The sequence below is a fragment of the Pteropus medius genome, unplaced genomic scaffold (assembly GCF_902729225.1).
Source record: "Pteropus medius unplaced genomic scaffold, Ma_sr-lr_union100, whole genome shotgun sequence".
Lineage (NCBI taxonomy): Eukaryota > Metazoa > Chordata > Mammalia > Chiroptera > Pteropodidae > Pteropus > Pteropus medius.
The window spans coordinates 3,480,336-3,506,488 of NW_024355990.1; the positions used below are offsets into that span (position 1 = coordinate 3,480,336).

The 26,153-nt window shown below is 61.9% G+C and overlaps 1 protein-coding gene across 5 annotated transcripts in view; it reads right to left on the minus strand.

Moving 5' to 3' along the window:
- SEPTIN9 (septin 9) overlaps positions 1-26,153 on the minus strand; it is a 141,537-nt gene that overhangs the window by 50,098 nt on the left and 65,286 nt on the right. For all 5 annotated transcript variants that reach the window (XM_039859532.1, XM_039859530.1, XM_039859529.1 and 2 more), the window contains one exon: positions 15,101-15,745. In XM_039859532.1, the coding sequence (XP_039715466.1) occupies positions 15,101-15,745 (645 nt within the window). The remainder of the gene's footprint in view (positions 1-15,100; positions 15,746-26,153) is intronic.

A 26,153-nucleotide genomic window follows, 5' to 3' on the forward strand; every position in this document is an offset into this window, starting at 1 on the left:
CCGAGCCGGGGGCCACATCTCCGAAGTCTCCTGCACTAGAGACTTCCCACTCAGTCACGTGGTCACGAGCGTGGGGTCAGAGGTGGGGTGGCCTGTGGGATCCTGAGCATTCTGTGGAAAAAATGCTCAGGGGGCTGAGGGTTCTCCCCCTCGCCGCAGCCTGGTCAAAACACGTGTGTCACCTCAGAGCCTAGAGTTCTCACGTGGTGACACTGGAGTTGAGTCCTCACCACGACCCCAGGGGAAAAGGGAAGGGTTGGAAGGTGTGGGGAGGGGGTGTGTGGCAAACTCTCCTTTGCGGAGTCGGCCCCCGCGGAGACCCGGTTCCCAAGGGCAGGACAGAGCCCAGAAAGCCGCGTTTTGGAACCTGGAGCCTGGCGGGAGCAGCAGGACCCTGAGGGGACGGAGCAGCTCACTGCCCCTGGCGGCCTCGCTGTGGGTCTCGCCCCACGGGTGCCAGCTTCCCCTCGTCCCACGTGGCCACGGGCCCCGCCCCCCGGGACCAGCTCTGAGCACGCACTGGGGAGGGAAAGGGCCTTCGGGGGCAAGAGCAGACAGCCCCCAGCCCCTGTTCCCATGCCACCTCCGCCCCCCAGGCAGGGCTCTGAGAGTCTGCTCCTGAGGTCCAGAGACCAGAAACGAGGGGACTCGAAGACACTCCTCCCCTGGTCCCCAAGGCCATGCTGACGGGCTGACCTCCCAGAAAGCCACGTGGTGACCGCTACTGTCCTGGCCGCCCGGCCTGGCCCGAGACAAGGTGTTGACGAGTGGAGATCCTACGTTTCCACTGGCTTCTCCATCTGACTTTCTCTCCGACGTCCCGAGGGCCGCGGCCACAGTGTTCAGCAGAGGACAAGGCCCCGTGCTGTTCAAGTCCACCGCCGTCAAGAGGTGAGCATGGTGCCCGGCACGCAGGACCACCCAGGAAGGGCCAGAAGAAAAGCCCGTGGGGCTGGCAGGACCTCTGACCAGGGAGTAGGAGAGGGGGCCGCCCATCTCTGAGGCAAGGCTCGTCCACTTCCAACCTTCACCCTGGCAGGGTTAGGGGAAGCCCCCAGGGAGAGGAGTTCCCCTCAGCACCAAGCTCAGCCCAATCCGGCGGGTGGCAGAACCACTGCGAGCTCCAGAGAGAAAGATCAGTAACCCCCGGCACCTGCAGAGCCTTCCCCGCACACAAGGACAGCTTGGGGACCCGCAGGGACCTGCCCCGGGGCCAGGGAGCAAACCCGGAAGGCAGGGATGCCGGCATGACAGCTCAGGCTCTCCCGCTCTGCCCAGGGCCGGTCCGGAGACCCTGACACCCAGGGCGGTCTTGATTCAGCCCCCTCCCCAACCTGGAAGGCAGGCCCCCCCCAGCGCCAGCCCAGACGTGCCCTGCTGGTTCTTCCTGCAGCAGAACTGCCAATGGGGGGAGAAACAGGACCTCCAGTCTGTCCCCACTCGCCCTCCAGAGAGCAGCATCTTATCGCAAAACCCAGGGCGGCTGAGGGGCTGGAGGAAGAGGGGAACATGCCAGAGTCTCCCCTTCCTAACTGGGGTTTTCTTACATTTCGTCATTCATGGTGTCTTGTGAAGGCAGAAGGCGGGTGTGGGCCTGGGCTCCTCTGCATGTGGCCTGGTCCCCAGCCCCGGTGGCCAGCAGAGAGCCAGGCAGCCAGGCTCCCCCAGGGTTCACGCCCAGACTGTCAACGGCCCTGGCGCCTCGGGCAAGTGGCTGGAGCCCTCTGTGCCTCAGTTTCCTAGTCTGTGAAGTGGGATGATGAGAGAGAGCCCTGTGCCTGGAAGCCAGCCCTGCCCCTGCTGGAATCGGCAGCGTGCTCGGCCCTCTCATCCCGGCCACCATCAGGGCCTCACGAATCACTGTCGCCACAGGAATCTGGACCTGGAAGGACCAGGAGAGTCTTCCCAAAGCAAACCCCAACCAGAGGAGAGGTGCCGGTGCCAGCTGGCCGGCCACAGGGGAGAGGGCAGGAGACAGCCAGGGAGGGCGGGAACGTGCCGAAGGAGGAGGGGACAGCCCCTCCAGGCCCCCGCGCGTGCTGTCCTCACGTGCGGCTGGGAGAAGCTCCGAACGCTCCCCGAGCTCCACAGAGACTCATCGGGATGCTGCGGCCGCACACGCCCGGACCCGCGTCCAAACAGAATCACCTGCCACTGGAGCCAAATGTCTCACAGGCCTGAAGGCCCAGGTGGGGCTGTCCAGGTGACCATTTAGTACAGGGGCAGGCACCAAGGCCAGAGCGGCCGAGGCCCCGTGCCGCCCACAGAGCAGGGTGCAAATACCTGCCAAGAACGAGCACGTGTGATAAGTAAGCCAGGACTTACGCACAGACGGGCTTCCTGCTAAATTTATAAAACGCGGTGGATCTGGACTCCGGCACCTGAACAGATGTTCGTTTACACAAACCGCCAGCAAAACTGAGGTTTGGATTCAAGGTCCACCCCTGTTCGTGCGCCCGTCCAGTCCACACAGCTGTCCTGAAGCTTGACTGACTGCCCGTCATCCTCCCTAGAGACACAGGAATGGCCAAGCCCCCGCCGCCTGGACTTCATCCGGAAGGAGCGTGTGAGGCTGTGGTGCTCCTCCATGGCCCAGGTGTGGGGCAGGGCTCCTGCCCAGGGGATAGTCAGTGACAGACAGGGACAGAGGGCCCATCATCCCCCCAACCATGGGCCAGCTCCTCCTCCATCACAGCCTCCTCAGCCACGCCCAGCGCCGGAAACCCGCCGCACCCACGTCCTGTGGCACCCAGCCTGAACTCACCTGGTGGGGTGTCGGGGAAATCCAGGCCTTTCGGCAGTACAGGGTGGGTGGCTGCAGGGCCTTGTTTTGGGAGGCGCCTCAGCCCTCTGAAACCCGAGCCCTGCATGACAAGGGCCCTCTGCCTCGCCCTGCCAGCTCTTCCTATCAGGCACTGGATATGCATTAGTCAGCGGAGAGGGCGGGCAGGGAGCCACCACCTAAGGACGGGCTGCTACAGGAGCAGAACTTGGGGGGAGCCCCCCTGAGTGTGAAAACGAGGGCCCCTCTTCTCTGCCCTGGGCTGGAAGACACTGGCCCTGGGGGAGAGGCCAGGGGTCAATGCCACGATCCGGGCACATCTGGGGTCACCAGTGGCTAGTGATTGACTGTGGGTGTTACTGTCTCTCTAGCTTGGTTCTCAGTTTGTAACGTGCTCCCCATCCCCAGGCACAGGAAGGAGCCAACACCCCAAGTTCTGCCAGAGGAGGAGGCTGTGGCTGCAAGTGTGACCTGCCCTGAGAGGGACCACCACATGCCCAAGCCCCTCCGTTCAAACAGCAGCCTCCACCCGCCCCTCCCGGGACCTCCGGGGCCTCCTGTTCTGCTAGAAAGTGTCGTCTCATTGAAGATGAATGAGAGGAAGTGGGCCGGGGACAGTGACGGAGAGCAGGCTTCCGGGCTGGACGTGAGAAGCCTGGAGAACAGGTGACCGGGGGCCTCAGAGACCCGGAGGGGCCGCCCCGCCCGGACAGGACCGCCAGCCGTCCCATCTGTGTCCCCTGCACCATGAGGGCCTCGTCCCAGACCAGACATGGCCCACGGGTCTCAAATGCCAGTGTTTCCGCAAGGAGCTGGGGTTACCTGGACAGCACGAATGGGCCACTGCGCCAGCTCAGGGAGCCCGCGGGGGGCGGCGCCTCGGGCGGGACACCTGGAGACTTGCTGGGTCGGTGAGGAACAGAGGGGGCTGTGCCGCACTGGGGTGGGGTCGGGGGGCTGGAGGCCAGCCTGCACAGGAAGCCGGGTCTGGACGTGCCATTGGCGGGAGCGGCCAGGCCAGGTCCAAGCTCTGGACCCAGGAGAGGCCGCCCGCAGCCGACTCCCAGGGACCCAAGGCTACTCCGTTGCCACCTGGGTCCCCACCTGGGCAGGCCACTCACTCCGGGACCTAACTGCCCCGCCAACTGAGAGGCCACTGAGGTGCTGTGGGCAGCCCAATCTGTGAGTTTGGGGGGGCACTCCAATGTGTGTGATCTCGGGGCACCCCCTCCACCAGCAGGAAACAGGAGTGAGGAGCAAACAGCAGCCCCCACCTGGGGGGGGGGTCTGACAGGTGGAGGACAGATCACCTCTGGAAAGCCCCAAATAAAAAAACATATACACTTATATGTTTTTTGAGACAGTAAACATCTGTGAGTAAAAACGATGGCTTCTGTATAACTCCCCTTCGCCGTCCCCTGTCTGGCTGTAAAGGTCTTGGGATCTCCCTGACAGCTTCCGTCAGAAACACGCACACTCGTCTGGCTCCGTGGAAAACCCCACACACGCTGGGCCGTATTACGTTTCTGCGTCTGGAACCCCACGCCAGAGTTTTCGATGCCTTTCCAGTTCCACGATCTGCGATTTGCAGATCTTCCGGCCAGAGACACCGGGAGCTTGGAGGAAACTGACTTGTCAAGGGCCCCCTGCCCCGTTGCAGGGGACCGGTTCCGGTTCCGAGAGCTGGCTCAAGCCTTCCCGCCTCCCCGCCCTGACCCACAGCTCCATCCAGAGTCCCCCGCACCCCGCCTTCCTGCCTCCTCAGCACTCGCGCTCCGGGCTCCTCTCCCGAATCCCCTTCTGCAAATCGTCAAGGGCTTTCCCACCTGGAGGGGCGTGGCTGCCGGAGCTGCACAGGTGCACAGAAGAACACCTAGAATTTATTAAGCACTTACTGCACGCCCGGCTCAGTAAAAAGAAATAAGCCCCAAATGCTCCAGGCACCATCAGTGCACCTCCTTACACATATCCTCCCGACAGCGTGATGAGATAGTTCTATAAACGGGGAAACCGAGGCACAGAGAAACGAGACTAACCCAAGGCCACCGGCTAGGAGTGGTAGGGCCGGAGTTGAAATCCAGGCGGCCTGGCTCCAAACCCCAGCTCTTAACAGGACAGTCATCCTGTAATACAGCAGTCCGCAACCTTCGTGGCACCAGGGACCGGGGCTCCTATGAGCCTCTAAGGCCCGATGGTCTGAGGCAGAGCTGAGGTCGTGATGCTGGCGCTGGGGAGCGGCTGCAGAGACAGAGGAAGCTTCGCTCACCCGCCCGCCCACTGCTCACCTCCTGCTGTGCGGCCGGTTCCTAACAGGCCATGGACCGGTAGCAGTTGACAGCCTCGGGGTTGGGGACCCCTGCTGTAACACCTCTAGAAGGTGGGGACTGTTATTACCTTCCTTTTACAGATGAAGAAACTGAGGCACCAACTAACCAGTCAGCACCGGGGGGCCAGGACATAGACTTGGAATGCATGGAACACAGCACATGGGAGCTCCAAGTTAAGGACCCCTCGTCTCATCCTAGACTTACAGATGATGTGACTGGGGGTGTCAGAGGGACCAAGCGACTTCTGGACTCAAAATCCGGGTGCTCCATAGGCAGTTCCCACATGGAGCATGAGTACCCCAAAACCCCGGGTAGAAGGCTGGCCGCCCGGCGAGCAGGCGGCTGCTCTTTGAAGCCTGGGGCCCTGCCTTGAGGGCGCCAAGGGACTCAGGACTGGAGCGGTGCCCCCTGGCCCCCACAGCCTAGGAGACCCTGCACTTGCTCAGCTCCTGGGCAGAGCAGCTGGCCCCAGGCAGCACCCTGGGGTGCACACAACAACGGTCCCTCACCCTGTCCACTGCAGGCACATCCATGTCACCGTCACTGCTTCTCAGAGGGGGCCTGAGAACTCCCGCTCTGGGTGTGCAGGGGACCCGTCTCACCCCTTCACACTCCGTTTAAGGGGACAGTGCCTCGGCACAGATGCCAAACGTGCAACAGCGATACGACAGGTCACAGGGCCCACTGTGCTGCTCCAGCCCGTCCCCCCCGCACCGAGCATTCTGGAGGACACCGTCCTCGCCAGCGACCTCCCGACCCCGGGCACCAGCCGCTGCAGTGTGTCCCGACCCGCACACCGCGGGTTCCAACTCATCGGCCTGTCAAACCCAACCCTCTCGGGGCCGAAACTAGGGATACGGTGAGACATCACCCAGGCACGAAAGTCAAGGAGGAACCAAGAAACGGGGCGATCAGGATAAATAGCATTTCAACGCAATCTTTCTTTTAAGGAAAAAAAGCAAAAACTTGCAGAAATTCCTCAAAGCGAAATCCGACGGGGAGGAGACTAAGGTGAGGAGAGCGGGTATTTAAAATGCGGGTATTTGCTCATCGTGGATTTTTTTTTTTGCATAATTTCGATATTTAAAAACACCACGCTGCAACGCTCTTGATCTTGATCCCTGATTTTTGGTGCCCCCTTAAATTGCGTGTCCCAGGTGAGTGCCCCACTTGCCTCACCCTAATCCTGACTTGCATCCCCCCAGCAACAGCTACGTCCCCACAGAGGCGGCCTGGAGCCCAGGCCCTTCCCGAGGGCCTTTCCCACCCGCGCCCGCCCCAAGGTCACAACCCGCTGATGCCAGCAGTCACCGCCCAGGCGCCTCTCCTGCTCCATCGTTTCTCTGACCTTCACCGTGTCTCGCACGCCTCAGTCCTCTACCCGCTTTGGGCACCCTTCGCCTCCTCCCATCGGCGTGCAAGCTCTGGGACAAGGTTTTGTCTGTTTGTCCGCACATCACCACTGAATTCCTCGGGGCCTCAAACGGTGCCTGGCACACATCGGCTCTCCGCAGTCCTTGCATAAACATTCCTGGCTCGGGACTCTTCCAGGAAGCCTCGTCAGGCCCTGCCACTCCGCCTCCGGGGGGTGGGGGTGGGGGGTCCAGCCTCGCTCAGCGCCTTCGGCACCCCTCCGGCCGGACCACCTCCAGCCCGGCCCACCGTCTAGGCCACCGAGTACCAAACTGTGGGTCTTCACCCAGTAAATGGATCCTGAGAACTATTTAGTGGGTCATGACCAGCCCTTTTTTTTTGCACTGAAAAATACATTCGCAATAAGTAAAAGGTGGGAACCACCCAAACATCCAGTGGATGAGCAGATGAACAAAATGCGGTACATCCACAAATGGAGTATTACTCAGCTAGGCAAAGGAGCGGAACACCGATGCACGCCAGGGCACGGCCGGACCCTGAAAACGTCACGCTGAGCGAGAGAAGCCGGGCACGAAGACCACGTCTCGCATGACTCCATTTCTCAGCAATGTCCAGAACAGGAAAATCTGCAGACCGGCTGACCGGTCACTGTGCGAGGCGGCGGGAAATGGAGGAAATGGGGAGGGACAGCTAAAGGGCACAGGGACTCTTGTCCCGGGGAGAAAAATGGTCTAAACTGGATGTGGTGATAGTTGCCCAACCCTGTGACCCTATTAAAACCACTGAATTGTTTACACCTGAAATGAGTGAACCGTATGGTATGTGAGCTCTATCTTAAGTATTTTTAAAACATAAGAAAAGCTCCCGCCTTCGAAAAAAAAAATGAAAATAGTGAACATTGAAGGGCAGCAGGCACACAGTAAAGGTGACGATTACGCCATGTAAATTCTGTTTCGTGTACACACGCACACACGCACACGCACACACCCCTACACATCAGTGTGCCTGGTTTACAGCAGAACACGTACTTCTTATGAGGCTGCGGTCCAAATTACTTTGAAAGCTGCTCCTTGGGCAACATCAAAATTACGATTCCTGAAACCCAACAGCCCTTCACCTGCCTGGCCCACTCGGCCCCCTTCAAGACCTGGGTCCCCTCTCACCGCCTCCAAAAGGGCTCTGGACTCAACCCTCCCAGGACGCTTGTCACACTGCACGGCGCGCGCGTGTTTCAGAGGGCGCATCCCTAGGACGCCGCCTTGTCCCGTCCACGTCTGCACGTTCCTCTCTGGGGATGGCGCCGGGTCCAGGGCAGCGGCTGGGGTGCGCGAGTGGATGGTGCTGTCATAGGGGGCTGGCCCCCCCCACCCCCTACACACTACCACCTCTGAACCATCCGGGGGATTTTAAATAGCTTACAGGATGCTTTCATAGAAGCCAGATACAAAATATAAGAAGGAAAACAAAAACAAAAACTCAAACAGAACCATAGAAAAACTTTTAAGTTTTTGAAGTACTAGGCCCCCACAAAAGCACCAGGCTCAGATGGTTTCACCAGGGAATTCTTTAAAGTTTTAACACGGAGATGACTGTGTTGCTGTTTTATAAAACATCCCAGAACACAGAGGATAAAAGAAACGCATCCAAATTAGTTTTGCTCAGCCAGCACAACACTGACACCAAAATTGATAAAAATAGCACACACGTGCTAGGGACCGAGCCCACTTGTGCATATCCGTGCAAAAGCCTCATGTCCTACCTCGCCCTTTAAACCCAAACGAATTCCAATGGGCTGATGATTTCGGGACATAGAAACGAAACCATAAAAGTACCAGATGAAAAAGCAGGGGTAAAATTCTTTTCTGTAATTTTGGAAGACGGCAGCCTGTAGACAAGACAAGGTCCCAAAAAAGAAAAATAAACTTGACAACCTAAGGGCTAAAAAACCAAAATCTGTTTGGAAGAACACAGTATAAATAAAATTAAAAGCCAACGACTGGCAAAAAGCACTTACGTAAACCAGGTATGACAAAAGTGTACGAAGAACTCTTTAAAAGAAATCGACAAGAAAAGCATTAACAATCCACCTAGAAAAACAACGAGCCAGGACAAGAATGAGCAGTTCACAGGGAAGCAGGGTCCTCGGCCTATAAACAGAGGATATAAAGGGTGCACAGAATCAGTTAAAGAGGCACAAAGTAAAACACCCACCTGGCGTCTCCCTACCCTCTGAGCCGAGGCGCAGGTCACAGGCCCTCCCCGCCGTTCGGGTTAAAACTGGGGTAACTGCTTCAGAGGCTAATTTGGCAACAGGGGTCAAAGCTTTAAAACGCACAATCTTGCTGCAGAAAGACTCCTCAAGGTCCACACGACGGTCACATGTGCACAAATGTAAATGAGACGGTGTCATCGAAGCCTTGCTTAGCGCAGCGAAAAGCTGGACGAGGACGGGGGGCCGCACTGCGGCCTCGGACGCGGCCGTCAGAGGAACGTGCGGACCGCAGTGACGCGGGAAGAGGGCGAAGTGCAGAACCCCGATTCCATCTGGGTTCTCGAAAGACCTGTCCGGCACGTGCGCAGACGCCCGCACACGCGTCCTGGAGGGCCATCCGCCCGGCCAGAGCCAGGACACAGCACCCCAGGCCGCGAACACGGGCCGCCCTGGGGAAAGGGTGCGAGTCGGGAGAGGCAGGTTTCTCTCCGCATTTTCTGTGATCTGTGTTCGGCCACGCATCGCCTTTTAGAATTAAATGAGGAAAAGGTTATGGAGAGGCGTGCGCTGTCCACCAAACAGGGGCTGCGTTTAGTGTCCGTTTATGTGCTTGGTCCCCCACAACCTGCGGGGGACCCGGGGGGCGAGGGCCCACACCGTAGTCTCCACGTGTCATCGCTTTCATCCTAGGGACTGGGGGCTCTCCAGGGGGCCACTTCTGGTTCCACGTTCTCCTGGTCCCTCCAAATGGCATTGGACCAGACCAGGGGTTTCCAAATCGGTTTCCCAGAGTTCTAGGGTCCCACAGAGGTGGCCCGGAGGCAGCAGTGGGAAAGGAAAGGGGGCGCCCCCCATCAGAGCGTGTCCACGTTTACCCTCCTCCCCTACTCAGAGAATGCACACCAGGTCCTGGGCACGGCTGACCTTGCCTGTGAGCTGCAACCTGGGCCACCTGGGCCACCCGCAGGAAGCCGCAGGTCAGGGAAAGCCACGTCGGAGAAGACACGGGAGAGAGGAAGGGGTGCCGTGCGCGGGCGCAGGTTGCCACCTGGCCACCTCAGGCCGGCGTGAGCCACGTGGCAGCCTCTGTCCCACTGTGGGAAACCGGGGTCTGGGCAGGGCCGCCCACACCCGGGGCGCAGAGGCAAGGTCCGAGAGCGCTCCACCAGTGCTGAATGGGCCCTCTGTCCCCACCGCACAGAGCGTGGCGGGCCGGCCGGGCGCATCCCCTGGACAGCGGCCCCATTGTGCAGACCGGCTCCCAGCAGCTGTCCTGGGCCTGGGAGGCTGTGGATGCAGACGCCACTCCTCTGCGGGCAGCTGCCCCGGCTTCCTGGGACGAGCACCCTGGAGGCCTCGCCCAGTGCCAAGTGTCTGGGGGCCTGGGTTCCACCCCGGGGCTGGTCTGGGTGGCCAGGGCCACGGCGCCCGCAGCTGCAGGCAGGCGGAGCGGAGGCCCAGCGCCTGCCTCATGCCCAGCCGCCCCCGCAGCTGTGCCCGGCTCTGCGTAAGGTCCCCGCAGCTGTGCCCCGCTCTGCACAAGGCCTCCGCAGCTGCTAGGGCCACATTCCCCGGCCCAGCCCTCGGCCCTCCTCAGCCCTGGGCTGGCCTTGGCAGGCGGCCGGGAAAGCCAGCGACGGGGGCAGGTGACGGGAGCTGGGTTCTTTTTTCTGGGCCCGGGAACCAAGTCGTCCTCACTACCGCTTACTCGGCCCCACCTTGAAGAAGACACCTGGGCCTGGCCATGCGTCCAGCAAGGTCCTTCTGTCCCCCATGAATGGGGACCCTCCTGCTCCCAAGCTAGGAGGGAATGGGTGTCTGGGACGACTCGAGGGTGAACTTCCTCAGGGACCTAGGAGACCTCCAAACATTTCTAGTCGGAGAGGAACCCCGTCGAGACACTCAGTCTGCCCGCCCCAATATCATGCCCTCTGTCACGAGTGACCCCTGGCACCACCCTGGCCTGCACCTGGAGAGCTTAGGCCACCTTGGGCCAGCAGGCTCAGCCCCTCCCCATGTGACAGAGAAATTGAGGTGGGGGAGGAGGCAAAGCTAAGTCCCACTGGGTATAGCCAGGACATGCCCATGAGCTCAGCAGGGATGCCCACAAGCCCTGTTACCCTGGCCTCCCCCATGGCCTCCCGTGAGCATCCAAACAGCCAAGAACCAGCCCCATAAGCGAGCAAACACTGCCGCCTTATAAGGCAGCCTCGGGAACCTTGGCTGGTGTCAGCCATGTAGCCGAGGGGGAGGGAGTCTCAGGGTGAGGCAGAGGCAGAGCCAGCGCCCGCCCTGCAGACATGGTTTGGATTCTGTAGCCCAGCCCCACCCAGAGCCATCTGCAGGGACCCCGGGGGGAAGGCAAGGCTGTTACCACCCAGAGGCCAGGCCACCAGAGGCACAGGGATGGCCCAAGGGACAAGCAGGGTGCCAGGTCCACGGAGGGGCAGCAGCCTCGCAAACCGAGAACCCAGCATGCCACAGTGGAGTGGGTCAGACGTAGGGGCTCTTAGTTGACCAGGAAAGTGTCAGCCTGGACCCTGGAGGGTCCCCTGGGGTCCCAGAGGTGCTGTGTCTGCTTACAAGAGTCACAAAAAAGCCGTCTCATCTCACACCTCCAAAATTATTTTACTGAGCACTGTGTCCAAATTACTGACTAGGTATCTTATGGGATTAAAAAAAAAACAAAGACAACACCCCCACCCTCAAGTAACCCAGAATCACCCAGTGCAGGGGGGGGGCGGCGTGGAGAAAATTCCGAAGACTATAGGCAATCGGAAAAAGCGGGTATCACTGGATTACAGGTGAATTTTAGTTCCTTTCTAATATCCGTGTTTTCTGAGTTTTAGAGAAAAGGTACTACGAAAAACTACTTTTATGTTAAAAATTCTAACAGAAGAAAGAAGGCTCACACACAAATAATTTTCGTTCCAAGCCAAACACGAGATACGTGAGAGAAGATGCACGAGAAAGGTGTGAAAAGGCATCGGAGTCAGAGGGCGCGAGGCTCCCTCGGCTAGTCGGGGGGCTTCCTGGAAGAGGCGCCGTCCTGAGCCGGGCTCTGAAGGGCGCACAGGAGTTTGGAGGGTGGCGCTGTGCTGAGGAGCAAGGTCGGGGGGTGGGAGGTCGGAGCCCTCGTGAGGAAAGGTGGCCTGTGGGAGGCCGTGAGAGGCCCAGAGCGGGAGCTGGACGCGGGGAGCAGGGAAATGGGAGACGGGACGAGAGCGTAAATGGCTGTGGGGGCCCCGGGGTGGGGGAGCCAAGGAAGGCTCAGGGTGGGCAACGGTTTTTTTTCATCAGTGTTTAGGGAGACACTCAGCTGGGGGCCCGCAGTCTGAAGGCTTCCTGGAGGCGGAGGCAGAGGGCACCGAGCTCCCTCCCTCCCCGATCCTCTGCCCCTGCCGAGTCAGCTGGCTCTCAGGTGCGAGGGGGCAGCGTGTGGTCAGAGCAGGGCCTGTGGGGTGGGGGGGCTTCCTGAAGCTCCCCACCCGGCCCCCAACGGAAGGGCGGAAGGGGATGGGCGTGCCAGGCCTGCAGGAGGGATGCACAGGAAGCGGGGCCCGGGGAGAAGCGGATCTGCGTCTGGAGGGGCTGGACAGACCGTGACCAGGGAGGAGAGAGAGAAAGCAGCAGATGGCGTGGGGGCTGGGCGGGAACTCAGACCTGGGCCTCCAGAAGACGCTGCGCCGGATTCTGGGAACACCCCTCCATCGGGAAGGCCCCGCCCTCCATCCAGTCCCGCCCAGGACCCCGGGCCTGGACGTCCAAGCGGGTCAAGGCCACATTGCCCGTCCACGAGGGGCTCTCCCACCCATGCCGAGGGCAGCGCACCCCACGGCGAGCTCTGGAGTGCTGCTGTCAGGGGAGCGACCCTCCCGAAGCGGGTCACCCAGGCCGAGCATCCTTCCTCTTCGCACTGTCTGTCGCACCCCCACCCAACGCGAGTGCGTCTGGCCAGCACGAAGGTCCTCCCCGGTGAGTGCCGGTCTCAGAGCTCCGCCCCGCCCAGCTGACAGGATGTGGGGGTCGCGGCGTAGGCAGGCGTGTGAGTTTTCGCACGTGTACACACGACTGGCACATCCCCCGACCCCAGCTCATGCCCCAGGGGAGGGCGGTCATGCTGGCCAACGGCCCCTCCACAGGGAGCTGGACTTCCCCACACCCCCCACCCCCCGCCGTGCCCAGTGCGCCCCGAGGCACGCCGGGGTCTGGTAGGCTGAGGACTTCGCTGTCACACCCGCTCGGACATTTAAACTCTTCTCCGTAGAGAAATTCTGCGGCTCCCGCCTGTTCCAGGCCCCCGACACCTCTGGACTGCGGACGCTTCTGTCCCCCATCTTTTGCCCAGTGAAATCCCACCGTCTCCAGCCCTCAGGGGAAGGGGCCTTGGCGCCCGGAAGCCTCGCCCGCACCGCTCCTTGGCCGGTCTCTGCTGTCCTGCGCCCCGCCCGCCCTCCCAACAACCCGGGGTGGCGCCACCCTGAGCGGAACCCCCTGCCCGTTCCCAGGGCCAGGGCCACCTCTGTGCACAGCCAGCACCGGCTGTCACCGAAACCCGGATGACCCGGCGATGACCATCTCCCCAGCACATCCTGACCGCGCCGGGCGTGAACGCCTCGCCCGCAGGAGCGCGGCGAATCCGGTGCCCAAGGCCCTGGACCAACAGGAGACCACGAGGAAACGGCCGCCGGCCACTCCCCAAACACGGGCAGGGCCCTGGACAGCACGCAGCACCGCCACGTCCGGGCGGGTGGGTGGGGGGTTCCGCAGGGGCAAGTCTGGGGGCACGACAGTGAGAACACGGACTCGGAGACAGGCACCGGGGCGGGAAGGGGCCGTCCTGTCTCGAACTACTCGGTGCGGCGGCAGTGAAAATCAGTCCGGCAGTCCCATACAGCCATAGCCTGCTCAGTCAAGTGTGCATTGGGACAGAGGCCCCAACACCCCCACCCAACTGCCAGCCTAGTGCCCTCCGGTACCCGGGTCCACTGACGACTGGAAAACTCTCATTCAGAAAAGGAAAATTGAGAGGGACTGAGAGTGGGGGCTGGAAGAGCTCCGTGGGGGTCACGGTCCCAGCAGCACGAGTGGCCGTCAGCAGACGGCCGGATACGCACAGAGCAGTCTGCACGGACAACGAGCATCAGCCTCAAAAAGGAAGGAGATTCTGACACCCGCGAGGACGCAGAAGAACCTCGAGGACCGGAGACGAGCCAGGGAGCAGAGGACAAACGCTGTGCGACTCCGCTCCCAAGGGACCCAGAGCGGTCAAGTCCATGCAGACAGAATGGATGGCGGGTGCCAGGGCCTGGGGGCGGAGGGGAGTTAGTGTTTAATGGGGATGGAGCTGCAGGCTGGAAGAGAACGTTCTAGAGACGGATGGATGGCTGCACGACTACGTGAATGTACCTAATGTCACGACACTGCACACTTAAAAATGGTTCAAACAGTCGATTTTAAGTTACACGTATTTTCCCGCGATTAAAAATAATAACATTGAAAAGTCAAATCAAAGACCCAGAACGTTCTGTCTGTCCAGCCCAAAGAACACGTGTCCAACATTTACCGAGTTACGAGTCCTGACACCAGAAATGACCCGGCGTTTGTGGGACTTACGGCTCAGCCGGCTCCTGCACGTGGCACCGCGCTCCAGGGCCCAGAGTTCCCAAGGGGGCCCCGGTCCCACAGGGACTGGTACTGCCTCCCCATAAGCTCCCCGCGTCAGCATGTCGGGACTCGGGTCCTCCAAGGACAGTACCCAAGCCCCTCACTTTCCTCCGACTCCCTCGGCATAGGAGCACCCCCAAACAGAGCTGCAGGCAGTTATCATGGGGGCCCCCGGCCTGAGAGTCTCGGGGTGCAGAGATTAGACATCTGTGTTCCCTTTGCCTCCAGCCACGACCCCCTCCCTGGGGAGTGACCCTCTAGTGCAAAACCTCAGGAGGGCAGAAACCCCTGCTCCCCCCCGCCCGTGGCCTTGGCCTCTGCCGGACACTTGCAGGGCCGCCCCCCATTCTTCTTCAGCTAGCCTCCCCTTTGCCCAGCGACCCCCAGGACATGAGAGCCTCCTTGAGCCTCAAACCCGCCCTGCCCCTCGTCGTCCAGGCTCACGGCTCCCCACCGTCCTGGGCACACAGAGCAGAGGCTGCGCTGACCAGCAAAAGGACTCCTCAAAACCCAGCGGTTCTTCCCAGTCCAGCTCAAGTCCCGCCTGCTGCATCCTGGTCCATCCCCCGTGGACAGACGGAGCTGCCAGTCCCTTCCCTGAGCCATTTGGACCTCACCCTGTGTTCCCAGGTCCCCATGGAAGCATGTCCCCCTCCCCCCAATTCAGCCAAGACCCACAGCAAAGCCAGCTCCCGCCCCCCATCCCCACAGCACGGATGACCCTCGCCTTGCACTCACCTTCCTGGCTCCTGGGTGGGGCCTCGGCGGGAGGAGGCTGGGGCTTGGGCTCCAGCCTGCTCTGCAGCTGAGATGTGGGGGTGGGTTCTGAATTCTCCAGGATCTGGGCTGGGATGGGGCAGGCGGGCGCCTCGGCTGGCTTGGGCACCTGGATCTCGACCCTCTTGGGGGCGGCGTCGGCAGTGGGGGCAGCGGGCACCTCGGGAGACTTGGAGGCGGGGGTCTCCATCCTCCGGTGAGCTGGCTCCTGGGGCTTGACGATGGTCACCTCCGTCCTCCGGGGCCCGGGCTCTGGCGTCTTGTGGCCCAGCGTCTCGGCCCGCTTAAGCCCAAACCGCGACGGCCCGGCGGTGGCACCGGCACCCTCCGCCGGCTTGGAGGAGATGTCGATCGAGATTTCCGTGCGCCGGGACACGGGCTCGGCCTTGGGCCCTGGCAGCTCGACCCTCCGCAGGGCGGCCTTGGGAGACCGCTGGCTCAGGGAGTCTACATGGCGGGCGGCGGGCTCTGAGTTCCTCACGCCCAGGTCTTGGAATTTCTGGGTGGAGCTGGCCAGAGAGGCCCGCAGCAGGGGAGTCTGGACCCTCCGGGGTGGAGTGGGGTTGGGTGTCTCGACCTCCTCGACCTCAAAAGATCTTTTCAAGGCTGAAAGACAGAGAGGGGAGGATGTGATGAGCGGACGGCTCGCGAACCCCCATCGCGGTGAACGTCGGAAGGTGACCAGCGCGAACACTGCCACAAGGACCCCCTGTACCGCTCAGAAAGAAAAGGGGACAGCCCCCCTCTACCGGGGGACGCAGAGGCGCCCGCGATCACGTGTTCTGCGTGAGGAAGAGGGAAGGCTGGACCCTGGAGGACGCTGGCCTCTGGGTCCTGGCCTGGCCACAGTGTGGGCCTGCCACCCACGCGTTCTATCAGGAGGTCCTGGCTCGTGGGCACCTCTGACTTCCTCCTGTCGTGGCCTGCCTTCATCCCTCCACACCCCCACCCAACGTGGACGCCATCGGCCAACACGTCATCACCACCGCCACGGCAGCCGCGCTGACACGTCCCAGTAATATAACGGCCATGACCATAACCCATCGGAATCACGATGAGAGGGGACACTGCCCGACCAATGACACGAACAGCGACTCTGGGACGTGCAAGAGGCACGGACCGGGCACAATCACCCGACGGTGTAAATGATGCTGTCACCCATCCCCTGGTGCAGACGGGGAGACTGAGGCCCACGTGCTTATGCGACGTGCCCACTGGCAGGAGAGTGAGTAGCACAGCCAGCGGATGCATCTGTCCGACTCTAAGGCCCAGGGTTCGAATCCCATGGCTGCCCAGTTTCTAGTGGAATAACGGGGAACCCCAGCATGGCCCAGGCCCCCCGGCTTTCTTATGCCTCACCCTAGGCTTCCATCTGCCTCCGTCCTGTACCCCTTGCCCCAGCCAGACCCGGGCCCCTACAGGACGCTGACCGTCCCACCCCGCCCCACGGCCCAGCGTCCCCGCCCAGCCGCCCACCACCGCCACCAGGACCCGCCCCCTCCTAGGCTGTGGGGACGGTGCCTGCGAAGCCGCCATCCCCACAGTCCCTGCGGCCACAATCCAAACGAGAACCAGCTGCCACCAGTCATAAAGACCAGAGCAGGAAGGGGCCCACGTGGCAGGAACGCTCACCAGCTCCTACCCAGCCAGGCCTCCAGCAGGCCCACAGTGTCACCCTGCCCCATTCCTGCCTCGTTTCACCAGATCCCAGAGCCCAGGATTTCAAGGGACCCTACCATTTCCTCCCCCAGGGACGCAGCTGGTCCCGAGCCCCCAACCGCTGCCCTCCCTCCTGCCTCTATCGTCCAAATTCCAACACAGCTCTCATCTGCACTTCCTTCAGAGGACCAGGGCCTGGTCAGCGGCTGTGAGGGGCAGTGGTCGGGGGAGCATGAGGGCTTGAGGCCGGGAGTGGGCGCAAGCACAGGAGGCCCTGAACTACCAGTTCCCCAGATGTGCATTCCTGTGGGGCCGTCTCTAAGCCCCAGGCACACCTCCTTCTCAGTGGACGGAGGGCACAAAATCCTGGGTTGCAAAGCTCAACCATCCCAGAGGCCCGGCAGGGACTGGACACGTCCCCGTACGGATTTGGAGAGCTGGCATGTCATCCTGCACCCCGTCTCGGGGGATGCGCAGGCTTGTGGGTCCAAGGTGGCCAGGGCTTCAGACTTCAGGAGAACCTGGAAATCTAGATCGTTTTACATGTTGTCTCCTGGTTTTGAGATGCTGGCACAAACCAGGCAAAACACCCCTCTAAAAACACAGTGAGTCAAACAAAATCACATCATTGGCTGCATTCAGACTGTGGGCCCCGTCAATGCCTGCTGATAACATGGCCAAGGGCGGCGGGGTCCTGAGCCAGCACTGGGACCCCCCCCGGTGCAGCTCTGCGTGGTCCTCAAGAGCACCATCCAAACTGTCCCCAAATGGTGGCTCCTCTCTGTGTCTGTGAGTGCCCTAGCGGAGGGGTCCGTGCCCCACCTCCCTCAGCCAGGGCATTTCCAGGTGTCCATGTTGGTCCCTTGGGGCTGAGTGGGAGAACAGGAAGTAGGTGAAGGAGAGAGCCTTTCCCAGGTTTGCCCGGGAGAATGAGAAGACCCCAACTCACGATGTAAGACCCTGCACCAAAGCCAAGCCCTCCTTGATTCAGGCACCAAAGTCAGAGGCGGCGACGCACACACCCCACCCTGCTGATTGGGGTGGACCCCACCCTGGAACGCTGCTCCTTCCGCTGGGCATCTTCACTGCTCGCCCCTCACCCCGGCCATCCAAACGCGTGCAAACACCCGTCCCCACCGGCCACCCTCCGCCCTCCTCACACGCCGCTCCCTGGCCCTGCATTATCTGCTGCTCACCGTCCAGCTGTGCCAGCCCTCTCTGAGGCACGTACTGTCCAGCACCTGCGTTAGTCCTATGCTTCGCGAGAACAGGGGCTATTCACACTATCAGCACAGTGACTGCTCACCAAATGTCGGGGTTGTTGGGGTTGTTGGTTTACGTCATCCCCCCAAAACAAGCATGCCTCCTCCTCCTGAATCCTCCCAAAGCCAGGCTCACTCTGGCTCCTCCCAAAGCCCACCCTGGGCCCCGAAGTTCACACCACTCCCTCCCCATGTCACCCAGGCCACGTCAGGACTTCAGGGGGGGTGTTTGGGGCCCCGGGGGAGCCGCCAGAGAAGGGGCTTCTGGAGCAGGGAGGCACCGGGTCTTCACCCCCATTTCAGCCTGAGAAGCTCCACTTTCTTCTAAGTCTGTAACGGTCTGCATAGTGTCCCCCACCTCCAAATATACCCACGTCCTCACCCCCGGTTCCTGCGAATTCACCTTGTTTGTAAATAGGGTCTTCACAGGTGTGATTATGGTGAGGATTGAGGTGAGATCATCCTGGATTTGGGGGCGGGTCTTAATCCTGTAAGTGTCCTTATAAGAAGGGGCGGGGATTTGAGACACCTATACCCAGAGAGGCCCTGTGAAGACAGAGACGGAGACGGGACTGAGGCTGCCCCAAGCCAGGGGAGACTTGGAGGGCCAGAAGCTCGAAGGGGCAGGGAAGCTTCCGGAGGCACATGACCCTGCCCACAGCCTGGTGTGAGACTTCTGGCCACCAGAACAGTGAGAACTTCTACTGGTTAAGCCACACAGTTTGCAGGGATTTGCTAGGGTGGCCACAGGAAACCAACGCAGGGACCAGCAGACGGATGGACCCTCTGAGCGACGAGGCCGTGGGGGGCCCTTCCCACTGGCCGCCACCATGCGCCTCACCCCACTCCATCCGGTCCCACCCACACTAACGGACGGGCCAGCGGAAGCGTGGCCGAGGGACTCCAGAGCTGCTGCGTCCAGGACCGAGGAGGAAAAGCTGCCCCCTTCCCCGCTGCCTGGACGCACACGGCACCCGGGCGGAGGGAGACGTCGTCAGGGACCCGTCGTCAGGGGCCCGTCGTCAGGGGCCCGTCGTCGGGGACCCGTCATCGGGGACCCGTCCTCGGGGACCCGTCCTCGGGGACCCGCACCGCGCTAGGTTTGCGCAGAAATACTTGGTGATGAGTTTAAGCCGCGCTTTGCCGGGGACGCCTGTGCACAGCCGCCTGCTCAGAGGACGTCGTGACATGGGAAGAACCCAGCTGGGAAAAATTAGGAGATGGCTCATCCCACAGCTCGCAGGACAGGGTCCTCCAAAACTCCTCCCCCATCAAGTCCCAAAAATGTACCCCGGGGCGTGCGCGCACGCACACACACGTACGTACACGTACGCACACGCACACACACACGCACACCACGCTCCTTCGAAACGTCCTCCCCATCTCCGCGGGGGCGGGGATGGGACAGGTGTGACCTACGCGCTCATCCCCCACCTCCCTGCGGAGGAAGAGGCAGCCGAGGGGTCTCCACGTGCACCCCGGAAGCCAGCAAGAGTGCTCACGAGCTGGTCATTTTGCAGATTTGAGACCCTTATGTGACACGGATCTGATGACTGACTGGACAGTGCAGTGGGGAGTGGCACCAGGCCGCCTCCCTTGCCGTCTGCAGGACTTTAATGCGGCCAGAGGGCATGTGGGAGATCCGAAATGGACGGGACAAACTGGACCACCATAGAGCGCCAGACAGATCGTGGGCCCGACCTCACTGGGAGAGAGAGATCCTACCAGCCCTGGAGGGCAGGGGCACCCACCTCTGCCTACACCGTGCCCTCCCCGCTGGATCCAAGTCCCCCCAAAGACAGGCGCAAAGCTTGCCTGACTCCCAAACCCTTCCCCAACATCCACCGAGAGCCCCAGGGCTGTTTATGCACTGTGGGCCACGGCTGGGCATTCATCCCAAGTTGATAATCAGAAGAACAAAGATTTATGGTCTGAGGACATTTGCATCAGCATTCGAAATGCAAACGCTGGAAACAATTCAGGTTTACGCAGATTTTCTAAACCCACATGCGAAGTCCTATGCGGTCATGGAAATCAGTTTTGAAGATGAGAAATGCTAAGAATATGAAGTAAAAAAAGGAGAACACAAGATGTGTGCACGCGAAGGTCCCAATTTAATCTCGCGCACGCACACGCACACGTGCAGCGCGCACGCACACGCACAGAACACGGCTGTCTCGGGATGGAGTCATGGCGGGTGATCTTCTCTGCCAGATACTCCGGCCTTTCCCCACCTGCGACACGGAACGTGGGTCACTTATTATTTTCAGGGGATGAAACCATCAAACCTGTGCAGCCAGCCCAGCCCTGCCCCAAAGCCCGGCCCTCTCCAGCCCACCAAACGCTTACGGTTCCCGCTGCTACAGCAGCCAGAGCCCGCCCCCCAGATGCAAACCTCCCGTCGGCCCCACCCATGGGCCGCAGCAGGCGCAGCCCGGGTCTGGGGCTGTTTAAGGAGGAATGTGCCTGCATCCGAGGGCCATTGTGAAGGCCCCTGCTCTGACCACAGGCTGCCAGCAAACCTCCCCGCACCCCTGACACTTCCTGGTGCACACAGGGGACCCGTGGAGGGGATAGGGGTGAGCCACGAAGCTCTGCTCCGGCATGGACAAATGTCACGCAAGGAAACGCTGGAGGCAGGGTCAGCACAAGGCCACGTGCAGCCCCCACGAGAGAAGCACTGTGGCCGCTGCCCAGCCCGGGGTCCGGGTCCAATTCTGGCTCAGGCTCCAGGAAGACCCACCCTGCTCACACCGAGTCACGCCCAGGCGGCAGCAAAGCAGGTCTGTCCCTGAAGAAGCAGAGGCCGCTCATGAGCCAGGGTCAGGGACCATGGAAACCCAGAGGGGCAGTGCCAGGTTCCCTTCCCCAGGCCACTGCAGGCCACTGCGGCCAGCCCAGAGCCTGTGCACCCGCTGGGGTCAGCTGGATGCAGCCCCCGCGTTCCCGCGTCCCTGTGCGGTGGGGGCTGGGGCGACTCGGGCAGGGCCTTAGCGTGGGCAGAGTGGGGTCTGGCTGTGGGGCAGGGGGCGGCAGAGAAGACAGAAGAAGAACTTGGTGGCACCCATGTAGCGGAGATGACAGTGGCCGGTGTAGTTAGCCCCTGCGTGTGTGCGCCCGTGGGTGGGTGTGTGGTCACCGCCACAGGTGGCCGAGGCTGCAGCTGCCTTGCCCACGTCCACACCCATGGCCAGTATCTGGCCCTCTGCCGGGGGTCCTCTCCTGGTGGCCACCTGATGCCCCAGAGAGAAGACAGGGAGGGGCAACACTGCTCCCCACACCCCCAGGGTGGGACGACTCTGGGGACCACGGTGCAGAGCCCTCTGGTACCCCGGTGGGGCCAAGCTCCAGCGGTCCAGGCCCTAACGTGCTTGCTGATGCACCTTACAGGCCACCTTGCCTCTGTCACTCCTGCTCAGGGACCCCCAGGGTCTTCTTGCTCTCGAATCCTCGTCTCAGGAGCTGCCTCTGGGGCCCGGCGGAGGGAGGACAAGGCGGAGGGAGCAGGTGGGAGGGAGGCGGGCTGGAGACGGAGGAGGATGCAGATGGGGAAAGTGTGTGTGTGTCTTGAGGGCGGGGGGCGTCCTCAGGGCTCAAAACAGTCCAAAAGGGAGTCGGAAAACAGCACGGTCAGCAGCAGCCAGCTGGCCCCGGGCTTCCCACGGAGAAATGCGCTTGTTTATCAACAAAAGGCAAAGTCCACATGAAGGAAGGGAGGGCGGCGAGAGCTGGTACCCACGGCTCAAAGTCTTCCTCTCGGCCTTGTCCCTCTGCTCCCCGAGGCCAGACCTGGTCGGGCCTCAGAGCCAGATGCAGCCTGAGGACACGTCCGGTGCCAGGCCCCACGCCAGCCCATTCTGCCCCAGGCTCCAGTTCAGGGTCTGAGAGTAGCATGGTGGCCAAGGGCCGCTGGCGGCCCTGGGCTTATCTGCACACGTGGGCTGCAGGCGGCCCAGGCGTGTGGGCAGCGTGCACGCAGCCCCGGCTCCCTGGCCTTCGGACCAGACGCAGGCCAGCACTTCAGTATCCGGCATGGCCTTTGCAAGGGTCTGGCCTGTGCCTCCAGGAACAGGAGGGACCAGCGAACCCATTTCCACTTAGCCTCGGTTGGGGAGCCAACAGTGTCCCTGAGGCTCGCCAAGGGGTCTCTACGCCCGGGGGAAACCACCCCACACACATCTACGTCAGTGACTCTCTTTTGCTTTGGGTGTTTCTGCCTCTGATGCCCTGGGCCCAGGAGACACACTCCAAGGGCCTCTCCTGCTCATCACGGCCCCACCTGGGAGGCCAGTCCCGGCCTGCAGGCTCTGGAATGGAGACGTGAGAACCAGCAGGCCTGGCATACCTGCCGGCTGAGTTCCTAGATGGGCCAAGAGAAACAAACCGGCCAGCCCCTCCCTCCCCAGGCTGCAGGAGGAGCTGTGTCACTGTCACTCTCCATAGGGGACTCTCCACGCAGCTACGGGGCACAGCGGCCCTTCCCTGACAGCCACATTATCAGGCACAAAAGGAAGCAAAGGCCGGAAGTGCCAGGGGTCCCTGGTCCCTCAACTCGGGACAAGACCTCGGGCTACGGGCAGGGAGCCCAGAGCAGCTGCGGTCACAGCTGGTCCTCACAATCCCAGACCTTCTCTGAACTCTCAAATTCATTGGTTGCTCTCCTTGGAAAAAGCTCTCAAGCAACCTGGCAAATGAGGACACAGGCAGAACCAGCCCCAGCCCCCAGCCAGCCCCCCCAGCGTCGCCGCAGCTGGTCCACCCAGAGGGGCACAAGGGGTCCTACCCAGTCCCTTTACCCCGGCCTCCGGATCCCGCCGTGCCGTCTGCAGGACAGTGGTCAAACAGCGGCCGCCAAAATGTTACGTCTACGTCTGAATTCCCAGAACCCGTGAAAGCAACTGTATTTGGAAAAAGGGTCTTTGCAGGTGTGATTAAGGTCAGGATCTCAAGAAGAGACTGACCTGGATTAGGGTGGGCCCCGAATCCTACGCCGGTGTCTTCGTAAGAGAGCAGAAGGAAGACACACAGGAGGCCAGCGAGGGCAGGGCACACAGGAGTGACGCCAAGGGTCACACGGCCTGACCTGGCAGCAGAAGCCGGGAGCGGCCTGCAGCGGGTTCCCCCTCAGCCCCCAGGAGGACCGCGGTGCCCGCACCCTGTTTTCGGACTCCAGGCCTCTGGAACTGTGCGTGACAGATTAATTTCCTATTGTTCCAAGCTCCCCCCATCCCCCCTCAGAGGAGAGGGCGGGTCTGGGGACCGCAGAGGCCACGCGTTCAACTTCTTCAGCCTTGTGATGCTGAAGCCACTTCCCGCTGTGATTCACCAGCTCAGAGGAGGGGCCGCGGTGCCCTGGAATCCGCCTGGCAGGAAGGAGCCTGTCCCCTGTCTGCCCCCAAACGCCATGTCCCAGTGGTCCCCCTCGGGCCTCAGAGCTTCCCCACGTCCGCCTGGGGCAAGGGGCCCCTGTGTCCAGCTCACCTGGGACCTAGCTCACACATGCTGGCACTGTCATCATTCAGGGCACCTTTTCACTCCCAAAAATGTCCTGATTGGGGCAATAAGTTACCTGGTCACGCTACCAATGGCAGGTTAATTCCCGGTGCCTGCCCCTCCCCCCACCAGAAAAGGGTCTTGGGGCGATGGCCCAGGGATGGGGGAACCGCCTCAGAGCTTCCAGAAAGCTCTCTGCACAGCGCACAGCCAGGGCCTCGCCACACACTCTGAGGAGGCCACGTCCCAGGGCTAGGGCCTGTCCTCAAAAGCTCCACCACAGAGGGCAAGCTCACCCAGATGGGGTGCCCCCGGCTTGCTCCCGCCGCCCGCCCCGGGCCCTGGTTCCAACGACGCCGGGGTCACTCCAGGCGGACTCTGAAGTCGCCCTGAGATGCTCCCTTGACAAAGTTAAAAAGATGGGAACCACGAGCACATTTAGAACGACCTGTCGCAGATGGACCAGCCTGGCCGCCCTCCGCCCACCCCCAAAGCCAGCTGGCTCTCTCCACTGACGAGACGAGGTGGACAAGGGCACGGGCCGAGGGTGCCAGCTCGGTGCCAGCTCAGACACAGGTGAGGCACAGGGCTTCCTGGGCCAGGGTGGGGACGCCGGGGTGGGCAGTGAGGAGGCGGCCTGCGGGCCTCTCCCTCAAAGGCCGCGGGGAGGCCCAGACGCAGCCCACCTGGGGGACAGGAGGGGACAGATGACCTCTCAGGCCTCACAGGTCAAAGGCTCTCTGATAAAAAGCAGCTGAGGGCAGGAGGCAGCCCCTGGGGGTGCCTGACTTCAGAACCCAGAATCACAGGCTCCGCGGCTCCAAGGCCCTCAAAGTTTGTGGAGCCCCACCCCCCACGAGGGTCCCCACCACCTTCTCCACTCACCCCTGCATCGGCCTTCCACCTCCTCTCTCCAAAGACCACCGCTCCCCCGAGCACGCCAACCGCAGGCCCTGTGAGTGCGACTCGAGACCCCCCGCCATGGATCACGCGAACGCTCCTGCAGCGGCCGGGGGCCCCGAGCCCGGTGCAGACCAGGACCAGGGCCCAAAGGGACGGCGCCAGCCCCACTGTGGTCGGCGTGACGGTCCAGCTCCGTGGTCCAGCTCCGTGGTGCGGCTCTGTGGTGCGGCTCCTCTCCCCTTGTCTGTTCTCAGCCCAGAGACGCGGGTGGTGGCCCCTCCCTCTTCACCCCACTGACCACGGGGGGAAATGGCAAAAACACTTAAAATATGCACACGCACACACACAACCCAGGGGGGCCACTTGGCCCAGGTGGAGGGAGCCTTCCATCAATCACGCCGCCCGCCAAGGGACGCCAGAGGAACAGATGGGGCTCTCTGCGTTGTGCCCGGGGGCCGGCAGCCGGCAGGCGCGGCCCAAGCCAGTACGATCTGTGGCCTAATTACAGAGGACGGTGACCCCAGAGAGCAGAGTTCAGGCCCCAGTCAGAGGGTCAGACGAGCACCCCAGAGTCCAGCCGTGCCCCAGGCCTTGCAAGGAATGGAGTGGCGGTGGGCAGGGATGGGGGCTCCCAACGCGGGACCCGAAACCGGCCGAGCTGGGCTGGACAAGGTGGCCACGAGTGCCCTGCACACACCAAAGTGGACTTGCAGGTGTGGGTTATGGTGACTCTGAGGGCAGAGTGGACCTGGTCTTTGTCCTCAAGGACATGAGGGGTCTGGCAAAGAACGGGGGGGCACAGAAAACTAAAAAGGGGAGCTGGGTCTGTTGTGTGGGAGAGGCCGCAGCTGGATACTGAGAAGGCTCCAGAAGGGGCCCAGAGATCAGTAACGCCTCCGCCAGGCGGGCCTCCAGGCTTCTCCGGTGGGGCTGAGGGAGGCCTTACTGGGTTCTCTGTCACCAGGGGCCGCAAACTCTTGGCAAACACCACACACCCATCTGCACCCCGAGAAGACCCTGGAAACCAAAACCGAGTCGAGCTTGGCCTCTCAGCCAGAGTGGGCCACTGGGCCCACTGAGAGCCAGAGAGTCTGGGGTCTCCAGCCCAATGGGCTGCCCAGAGCCAGGTGGGAGCTAAGACCAGAGGGGACGGGGAGCCATCATGAAGGACAGGGGAGGGTCTCTGCCTCCGAGGGGTCAGGGGCCCAGCGATGCCACCTCTCCAAGTCCCAGGGGTCGGGCAGACTCGGGAGGTGGCTGCAATCTGTCCACAGCAGTGACAGGGCTTCGTCTCTGGGCCCCGCTCATGCACACACCCAGAGAGAACCGCAGGGGACAGCGCCCCTGGCCCACCCACATCGAGACCTGGACCCTCGTGGCGGGTGCTGGAGGGGAGAGGCACAGCAGAATGATCTCGGCACGGGGACCGGCCCGCCCGCTCCACTGCAGGCACAGGCCTCCTCCCAAGCTGCAGAGCTCAGAGCACCTGAGATGGGACACGCCACAGTGTCGTGACACACAGCCCAGGGACACCAACAATCACTCACAGTCACACCACTGGGATGTCCAAGCCTGGTCTCCCTACCACACCCAGTGCTCACCCCACTCACCCCAGGCCTCGAAGACGGGCTACTGCCGTGAGTTCAAGAGTGGCCCCCCCAAAGGCGCGTCCATGTCCCAACCCCCAGAAGCTGGGA